The sequence below is a fragment of the Sinocyclocheilus anshuiensis genome, unplaced genomic scaffold, assembly GCF_001515605.1.
Source record: "Sinocyclocheilus anshuiensis isolate Anshui unplaced genomic scaffold, SAMN03320099.WGS_v1.1 scaffold856, whole genome shotgun sequence".
Taxonomy (NCBI): Eukaryota; Metazoa; Chordata; class Actinopteri; order Cypriniformes; family Cyprinidae; genus Sinocyclocheilus; species Sinocyclocheilus anshuiensis.
Genome location: NW_015552603.1, coordinates 52,949 through 63,004, shown reverse-complemented (window position 1 = coordinate 63,004; position 10,056 = coordinate 52,949). Strand labels below are relative to the sequence as shown.

Below are 10,056 nucleotides of genomic sequence, written 5' to 3'. Positions count from 1 at the left end.
ATGTGAACGCATCTTAACATCACTGCCAGTGTGAACTCAAAGGGCGTGTCATTTGGAGTAAGGTGGTGTTTTTTTCAAAGGGGCGTGGCTGAATGTGGCCACATTCGAAGCTAGAGCCATAGCTCTCTGTCTGAGTCACAATGCAACACAATTGTGAACACTAGCAGAATTCCACAGTGATCGGAACCGCATTTATATAAACGCAAGATTTAGTCTAATGTGCTCCATGAAGATCAGATCTTTCAGGGAGTTTGTCTGATTGAGGGATCCTCAACACTTTTTGTTTTTTGGACATGATATCGATACAGAACGTTATGGTAACATTCCCAATAAGTTATACAAATATTATTTCTAAATGTTTTTTGAACATCCGTTTTGAAATTTTTTTTATGTTTTAAAAACATTTTTCTTGATTACTTGAACATTAAGGGAACATTCCATTTTATCAATGGTAGATGTGAATGCATCTTAACATAAAAAACTGCAGCAATGGTTAAATCACTGCCATTGTGAATTCAACAGGCGTATCGTTTGGATCAGGGGTGTGGCTTTGTCAAAGGAGCATGGTTGAACATTGCCACATTCGAGGCTAGAGCCTCAAACACTACAGCAATGGTTTAAATCACTAGCAGTGTGAACTCAGGGGGCGTGTCGTTTGTATTGGGGGTGTGGCTAAACATCACCACGATCGAGGCTGGAGTCAAAGCTCCTTGTCTGAGTCACAATGCAACATGATTGCAAACACTAGCAGAATTCCACAGTGATTGGAACAGCATTTATACAAACGCAACTGCAATGGTTCAGTCTAAGTGCTCCATAAAGCTCAGTCAGGAAGTCTGTCTGATTGAGGGGTCCTCAACACTTTTTAATCAGGCAGTGTTTGAAGGCTGACGGCCGTGAGCTGATCAGGCAGCTCTTGGACAGCTTCCCTTGAGGGTTCTTGCACTGAACTGTGCGACTCTGCCAACCTGTATCGCAAGTTCTGGAGCACATCATCCACGATCCCATTACCCAGCGTGGCCCCGCTGGTGGTGTCATTGTCGGAGGCTCCATCGTCGCAGGAACCTCGATAGTAAATGTCACGACCTCTGCTGATGATAGCGCTGCGGCGGTTCCTGAAGTTGCAACGACCGTTCTTGGTGGAAGCGGCATTTTGCGTGGCATGAAGAAGCTGTAGCGGATGTCTAGTGGTTTCTTAGCATCCGTGGCCAGAATCTGCACCACCAGGCTCTCCTGAAGGGCCCCGGGGCCCATGCTATGAAGGGCCTCGTCCCGCTGACTCCAGCCGGTATAGTTGAGAACAGAGCCGTTGAGGGGGATGATGGTCTCGGACGTGGAGATCATGAACTTCCCGTTCAGCAGGTATTCACCTCCGGGCCGCCGCAGTGCCAGATACGCTGTGTAGCGTGACTGGCCTTTGGCTTTGTACTGTCGAACCTTCAGGTGCGTTGAACCCTCAGGAACCTTCACCACATCTGTGTAGCCCTTACTGGAGAACATAGATACAACATCAACTGACCTCATTAGTCTTTTTGTCTTATTTTGTATTTTTTTCCCAGTACAAATATCTAAACATTCTTAAATCAAGATACATTTACTTGAGAAGCAAAATGACTTTAGATATTAAGTCTTGTTTTCCAATAAAAAATTTAGAGAGGTTATGCCTAAAACGAGAAATATCTGCCAGCAGGATCAGAAAAATAAACTGAATTCAAAGGGAAAACAAGTTTATTTTTCTTAACCTATTGGCAAATATTTTAATATACTCACATAATTTTGATAGGGTGACTTCAGGTTAATTGGGGCATTTTTTCCCAGTCAACTCAATGGCAAAATGTGTTCCAATTTATCTGAATTCATAATACATTTTCCAGAAAACAAGACTTAGTATTTTTCTTATTAATAATTTTTTTTTATAAGAATTTGTCTAAGAAAAAAAAAAAACATTTAGTTTTCCCTTTGAATTAAGTTTATTTTTCTGACCACAAAACTCTAAATTTTTATAGTTTCTTAGAAATTACTTTTTCTTTTACTCGGTAAAACTTTATTTTAAGGACCAAATTTTAGCTATTAATTAGTTGCTTATTAGCATGCATATTACTAGCATATTGACTGTTTATTAGTACTTATAAAGCACATATTAATGCCTTATTCTGCATGACCGTATTTTAGATCCCTTAATCCACCCCATACCTAAACTTAACAACTACCTTACTAACTATTAATAAGCAGCAAATTAGGAGTTTGTTCAGGGAAAACTCTTAGTTAATAGTGAATATGTGATCCCTATTCTAAAGTGTTACTTTTTACTCTTTTAAATCTCTTAAAGTGCATATTGAATTTTAGAGACCCAGTGAGTCAATGTATAGAAAAATAATGTAGGAACTAGATTTTATTGAAAATATACTTATAAATACACTACTTGAAGCTTCTGGAGTCGTGTTTGTGAGAAAATTGTTCTTCCGCATCTGAAAAACGCCAAAACCGGAAGTGACGTAACAGGAGGGAGTGCGGTCAGTTTAAACAATATAAAAACAATGGATGCAATGAGAGTCTGGATGCTGAGGAAGTTGTAAATGTTTATTCATACTTGTATAACGGACCACAGCCATACAATTATGAGCCTGCTATGCGGCCAAGAGAGCAGGGACAGGCCAGGATTATTCTAATAATAACTAAAGTTTATCCGTGCTATTGATACTGTGACCACGAACTTGACAACGAATAACTTTGCTAAGAGGTCTTTGTGTCTGCGCAAAGAGAGAGAGAATCGCTATTCATTCCTTTCACTTTACAATAATAATAAAAAAAGGTCAACACAGAGAGAACATACAAACTCCACACAGATGTTTTTTATTCACAATAAGCTACAGAAACTGAATCTATAGGACGAATAGCGAACCGCGCTTTGGTTCCTATTTTAGAACAACTTTAAAAAGGGGCTGGGTTTTTCACATGACACAAACGATTATAACAAAGAGTCAATTCTGCTGTTTTCCACATGCACCGCGATCTCTGGCAGTTCATTATAATGTAGTATAATAAACATATCCTATCACACAGAACTGCAGAATACACACACACACACACACACACACACACAAATATCATGCATTAATCTCGAAAAAGCTAATTTGTTCCGGATTTGAATACTGTGTGATAGTATATTGCGATCCATTGTTTTCCTATTGTTTAAATTGACCGCACTTCTTCCTGTTATGTCACTTCCGGTTTTGGCGTTTTTCAGATGCGGAAGTAAAATTTTCTCAGAACAATTGAAAAAACAATTAAGCTGTACAAGAGATTTAATTTGTGATTTTGCTTTTCTTTCATGTTTTCTTTCAATGTTCACCCAGGGAAACAAAGGATGTCACACCAGGAACATTTCCTACTTCTGTAAATCACATTAAAGGGGCCATGAATTGAGAAATTAACTTGGGCTTTTGATATATAAGAGGTCATCGTACTAAAATAATATCCTGTAAGTTTCAGAACTGAAAATGTCCTTGTTAGTGAAATAAAAGCTTTTATCGACACCAGGCCTTAATAGATAGGTTAAACGCCTTCTCCACAGAAGAATATCAACGCCTAATTCTGTAGCCCCGCCCACTGATTTGCACATGACATAGTAGGGAAATAACATGAGTGCCGCTAAACCGGATCGAGCAACCAAGCAATAAACATGCTGCTGAAGATCGCAAAATATTGTGCAGTGCCTGGTTGTGGAAGAACGCAGTTGCTGCATAACCTTCCTTCAGATTCAAATATTAGGAATGCGTGGGTGAACTTTATTTTTAATGAAGTTTCAGCTCACGCGAGTAAAACATTGAGCGTTTGTTCGCTTCATTTCACCACGGATTCCTTTGTAAACAAGACACAGGTCGACGCTGGATTTGCAGAGAGACTGAGATTAAAAATCAGTGCCGTGCCATCTACTGTATATTGGATCCGACAGGAATGGTGCAGCACACTTACGTAAGTAAAAATATTTGTACTACAGTATGTCTAACTATTGCTTTGTTAGAGATCGCTTTGCTATGTCCTGATTATGTGTACGTGTCTAACCAAAGTCACAGAAGGCTCCAACTATGAAGGACGCAGCTTGTCAAACAGACACACAAAAAGGTAGTTTTCTATGCCAAACTATTATCCAATCATAGCAGTGGGCGTTTACTTCCAAGTCTTCAATGCGGCACACCCATAAAAACCGAGTGTTTCTCGAGCCGGCCTCAAAACCAGGGTATAAAATAACCTATTACTTATTGATTTTGATGTTTTTGAATGTAAAAACCAAGCGAACGTCATAAGTGGACCTCAGACAACAGTATAAAATAATTAAAAAAGCCAGTTCATGACCCCTTTAAGAATTCAGTTTTGTATATTTCAAGCTCAGAAACACAAACAGAGAGTGTCAGATTTCCAGACAAGCTTGTGTCTGAGAGTGTGTGTTTATGTACAACTTAACCATATTTTGGGGAGATATTTGTATACCCAGAAGTGATATAAACCTGACCAAACATCCAAAAATCTCCCTCTGATGACGTCCTTGTTTGTTAGGGTTTGGTTAAAAACAACAGAAGTGGAAGAATTTGTGTTTTCTAACCTTTTCTTGGTGAAGTTTCCAGCCACTTTGATACAGCTGTTGCCATCGCCACTGCAGATGCCACACTTGTCATACTGGAGTTTAGAGCCAATGATCCCATCACAGCCGGTGCGAACACACTTCCCCTTCACACACACTGAACTGCTGTATGGACGGCATTCCGTCCCATCAACCACCTGAAGGAAAACCCACACAAACCAAATATTACCTACTGTTTGGTATTCATCTATTGCTACAAATAAAAAGTCACAAGTCTTTTTCAAATACTTTATCAAATATATTTACAAATATACTTACACTCGGATTCCTTTGTAAACAAGACACAGGTCGACGCTGGATTTGCAGAGAGACTGAGATTAAAAATCAGTGCCGTGCCATCTACTGTATATTGGATCCGACAGGAATGGTGCAGCACACTTACGTAAGTAAAAATATTTGTACTACAGTATGTCTAACTATTGCTTTGTTAGAGATCGCTTTGCTATGTCCTGATTATGTGTACGTGTCTAACCAAAGTCACAGAAGGCTCCAACTATGAAGGACGCAGCTTGTCAAACAGACACACAAAAAGGTAGTTTTCTATGCCAAACTATTATCCAATCATAGCAGTGGGCGTTTACTTCCAAGTCTTCAATGCGGCACACCCATAAAAACCGAGTGTTTCTCGAGCCGGCCTCAAAACCAGGGTATAAAATAACCTATTACTTATTGATTTTGATGTTTTTGAATGTAAAAACCAAGCGAACGTCATAAGTGGACCTCAGACAACAGTATAAAATAATTAAAAAAGCCAGTTCATGACCCCTTTAAGAATTCAGTTTTGTATATTTCAAGCTCAGAAACACAAACAGAGAGTGTCAGATTTCCAGACAAGCTTGTGTCTGAGAGTGTGTGTTTATGTACAACTTAACCATATTTTGGGGAGATATTTGTATACCCAGAAGTGATATAAACCTGACCAAACATCCAAAAATCTCCCTCTGATGACGTCCTTGTTTGTTAGGGTTTGGTTAAAAACAACAGAAGTGGAAGAATTTGTGTTTTCTAACCTTTTCTTGGTGAAGTTTCCAGCCACTTTGATACAGCTGTTGCCATCGCCACTGCAGATGCCACACTTGTCATACTGGAGTTTAGAGCCAATGATCCCATCACAGCCGGTGCGAACACACTTCCCCTTCACACACACTGAACTGCTGTATGGACGGCATTCCGTCCCATCAACCACCTGAAGGAAAACCCACACAAACCAAATATTACCTACTGTTTGGTATTCATCTATTGCTACAAATAAAAAGTCACAAGTGTTTTTCAAATACTTTATCAAATATATTTACAAATATACTTACACTAACAAACAGCAACAAAAGTACTATGCTAATAACATGTTTTTTTGGACATGATATTCATAGAATGTTTGGTCCCACTTTATATTAAGTGGCCCTAATACCTGTGTACTTACATAGTAACTAGATGTGTACGTAGTATGTAACCACAGTGTAAGTACACATTGGTACATAGTATCTAGAGCTGTAATATTTTTGTAACTACACACATGTAACAACCCTCCGAATGGTTTGTGTAAGTACAAATGTGTAACAGGATATATATAACTACATTTTGTAACAACAATATGTATAAGAGTAATTGGAACAATTTGATCCAGGGGGTGGAGATGGGTAGGTTTAGGGATATGTAAAGTGAGAGGACTTGGATCTCAAGTTGGTGGAGTTGGTGCACCACTGTAATACCAGTGTACTTAAATGGTAACTCCTCAGGAACTGTCCACTTAATATAAAGTGTAACATTCTGGACACCAACCACAGTTTATATGTAAAGCCTAACTTACTGGCCGCTGCTGTGTAGCATTGTTTACTTAATATAAAGTAAACAAACAAAAAAAAACTTTTTGGTAAAGTTTCTTTACCAAAAAGTGCTGTTAGTCCTGTTACACATTTGTACTTTCATTACCAAGAAGTGCTGTTACCAATGTCCTGTTACACATTTGTATTTACACATACCATTCAGTGGGTTGTTACATATGTGTAGTTACACAAACATTACAGCTGTAGATACTATGTACCAATGTGTACTTACACTGTGGTTACATACTATGTACACATCTAGTTACTATGTAAGTACACAGGTATTAGGGCCACTTAATATAAAGTGGGACCGAATGTTTTCCTAATGTTCCCATTAAGTTATCAAAACGTTATCTCTGAATGTTCTCTAAACGTCCGGTTTTTAAGCATTTTAAAGTTTTTTTTTTCTTGAACGTTTAAGGAGTTTCATCATTACTGCAAACATTGAGGCATGTTCTTATGAATGTTCAATTAAAATTAGACAAACATCCAACTAAAACATCTAACATTATGAACAATAATGTTTTAAGAACATTATTAAAGACCAGATAACTTTGAAAGAAATGTCTATTTTGTTCATAACATAGAACGTTTTGCTAACATTCCCATTAAGTTATGAAAACTTTATTTCTGAATGTTCAAATTTTTTTTAAATGTTTTATTTTATAATTTTGCAAACATTATGGGAACATTACTTTTGAATATTGTCTGAACAATCTAAAATAAGTAGTAAAAAAAAAATAAAAAAATTCAGACGAAAGTCCAACTGAAATGTTTAAAAATTTTTCCATGAACAATGTATAAATAATGTTTTTGTGCTAAAGTTTAGAAAACATTATTAAAAACTTTTATTAACATTACTGGAAGAATGTTTGTTCATAACTTTTACAGAACCGTGCGAGAAGAATGTTCCCTGTTAGCTGGGTTTGAAGTATCATGTGAAACCTATATGTTTACATGGCACTTTAAAAAATCATATGGAATTACCATAATATCATGTACAAAAATGGAAATCATTACAGTAAACAAACACGGTACCCCCACAGTGCTTGTGTAATTCTTCAGAAATGAAGCATCTGTTGTCCATGACTTACTCACCCGTTGTGAGAACACTACATAGTATCCCGTCCCTTTGGCCCTGCAGGTGAGTTTGCACATGTCTTTGGGAAGCACACCGGCAAACTTTGGCACCCATTCCACAAAGGTCTTCACTCCTTTAGGGTCCGTCTGAGGGCCGTTACGCACCTCACACTGTTCCTGACGGAAACTCTTACCTAACAAAGACACAAGACAAATATGAGCAAATATATTCAAATATATGAAGGGCTTATGGGATATGTTGTGAAAACAGTGAAATCTGTTTACTGTAAATCCCTTACTATCTAAAGCTTCGAACTGAAGATGAACTTCATAAGAGGCCGTTCACACAGAATGTGCTTTTGCATTCTACTGCTTGTCTCGCACATGATGTGTTATAAAAAACACACAGTGAAGTTAAAAGTTGAATTTTAACCTTGTATTTTTTTAATCCCCTGACCGGCATCTCTCAATTTCTAAACATAAAAACGTGAAACACTAAATCTGGAATACTACATGCATAAGCACACACAGATTGAGCTAATGCATACTATTGCTATAAATACATTATTTAATAAAAATATTAAACTTCATAAGAGGCCGTTCACACAGAATGTGCTTTTGCATTCTACTGCTTGTCTCGCACATGATGTGTTATAAAAAACACACAGTGAAGTTAAAAGTTGAATTTTAACCTTGTATTTTTTTAATCCCCTGACTGGCATCTCTCAATTTCTAAACATAAAAACGTGAAACACTAAATCTGGAATACTACATGCATAAGCACACACAGATTGAGCTAATGCATACTATTGCTATAAATACATTATTTAATAAAAATATGAACTCTTTTGTGTAGCTGACATAATATGTGTTTAAATCCTTTGCTTAAAAACAGCCTAAAATGGAAAAGGTAAGACCAGCATGGAATTATTTATAATTATTGCACAAGAGTTATTATTAAGTTTTTTTTTGCTTTGATTACTATTGTTATTATTTTAAATGTATTTCTTAATAAAATGGCATTACTGTCATTAATACTGAGTATGAGTCAGAGTTATTTTAGTATTATTTATATACAATTATATTATTTTTTTTAATATAACGAATCAGCTTTTATTTTAATGTTTTCCATTTTCATTAATGATAAAAGCACTGTTAAGATTTTTTTATATTACTATTTAGCTTTAATCATTAATTTTATTTTATTTCAGTTTTAGTTTTAGTAATTTCAGTACTTGAGTAACTTATTTTATGTCAGTTAGTTGCATTCACTTAGTTTCACTTAATTCACTTAGTAACATTTATATTTTATTCCAGCTTAATTTCAATTAACAAATCAGCTAAAACTAATATTAGTTCCAGTAACAACATTGGTTTTGAATTAAAAAGTTTATCTTTTAAAAATTCATGTCAGACTGCAGGACAATTTAAAAAGTACTAGTGCAAACAAAATGGTTAATAAAATGCCAAACAAGTACAGTGAACAGTTACAGCATCTAAAATACACTTTGCATTATATATTCATATACATTTTAACCTAAAACCTGTAATGTGTTAACTAATGTAATGTGTCAACTACCTAATTATAATTTCTCTTTACTCTGTCATATTAGATAAAACCTTTCACTGAACTTGTTGCAATCATTTTGGGATTGCTGTATCTGCAAGGGATCGTCTCGGTTACGTGTGTAACCCTCGTTCCCTGAAGGAGGGAACGGAGACATTACGTCAGTAGTGACTGACGAATTGGGATCCTCGCTAGAGAGACCAATCACCTTCGAGCGTTAACAAAACAAGCCAATAAGTGTTGGCATGCGATCTTTGTGTCGCGCACCCCGCCTCGCAGCGCAGGTATATAAGGAGAGCACGTGCAGACGCACATTCAGTTTTTCACTGAGGAGCCGAGACGGTGTGCCTCGGCCGTACAGCAGTGGTACAGCAACTGTGGCGACGGAACGTAACATCTCCGTTCCCTCCTTCAGGGAACGAGGGTTACACACATAACCGAGACGTTCCCTTTCAGTCAGTCACGTTCGACGTTACGTCGTTAGTGACTGACAAATTGGGATCCGTATGGAAAACGCCACTATTGCTGACCCCCTCCAGTGCCCTGCGAAAGCCGGCAAGTCCCCCCACACCAGTTGGGGCGGAAGATAGGACAGGACTTAGGCAGAGGTGTCCGCCACTGCTGTTCCGTACAGTGGGACACTGGATAACACTGGGAAAGCGTACCCAAGTAGTCACATCCTGCGTATAGGAGGTATCATGTGGAAATTACACATATGGACTGGCCATAGGGCAGTGCTACATATGAAAAGTCCCTGCGGTAGACTCAGCCCGCCTGGGGTGAGATCACTACGCAGCAGAGATGGCAGAGAACGTCTGCCAGGGAAAGACACTGGCTTACTGTGAGGGGAACCGTTCCGTGGAAGAATACACATGTGGGATCACCCGAAGGGGGAATCACTACACACGGGCACCTAGCCCAGCACAAGGGCTGACCTTGGGCAT

The 10,056-nt window shown here is 37.9% G+C and overlaps 1 protein-coding gene across 1 annotated transcript in view; it reads right to left on the bottom strand.

Moving 5' to 3' along the window:
* Window positions 1–484: 484 nt before the first annotated feature.
* Window positions 485–10,056, bottom strand: part of adamts5 (ADAM metallopeptidase with thrombospondin type 1 motif, 5 (aggrecanase-2)) — a 44,102-nt gene continuing 34,530 nt past the window's right edge. Inside the window, exons 6-8 of the mRNA XM_016456876.1 lie at window positions 7,564–7,739; window positions 5,653–5,828; window positions 485–1,489 (exon numbers count right to left, since the gene is read on the bottom strand). Coding sequence (XP_016312362.1) covers window positions 856–1,489; window positions 5,653–5,828; window positions 7,564–7,739 — 986 coding nt within the window. The 3' untranslated portion in view covers window positions 485–855. The remainder of the gene's footprint in view (window positions 1,490–5,652; window positions 5,829–7,563; window positions 7,740–10,056) is intronic.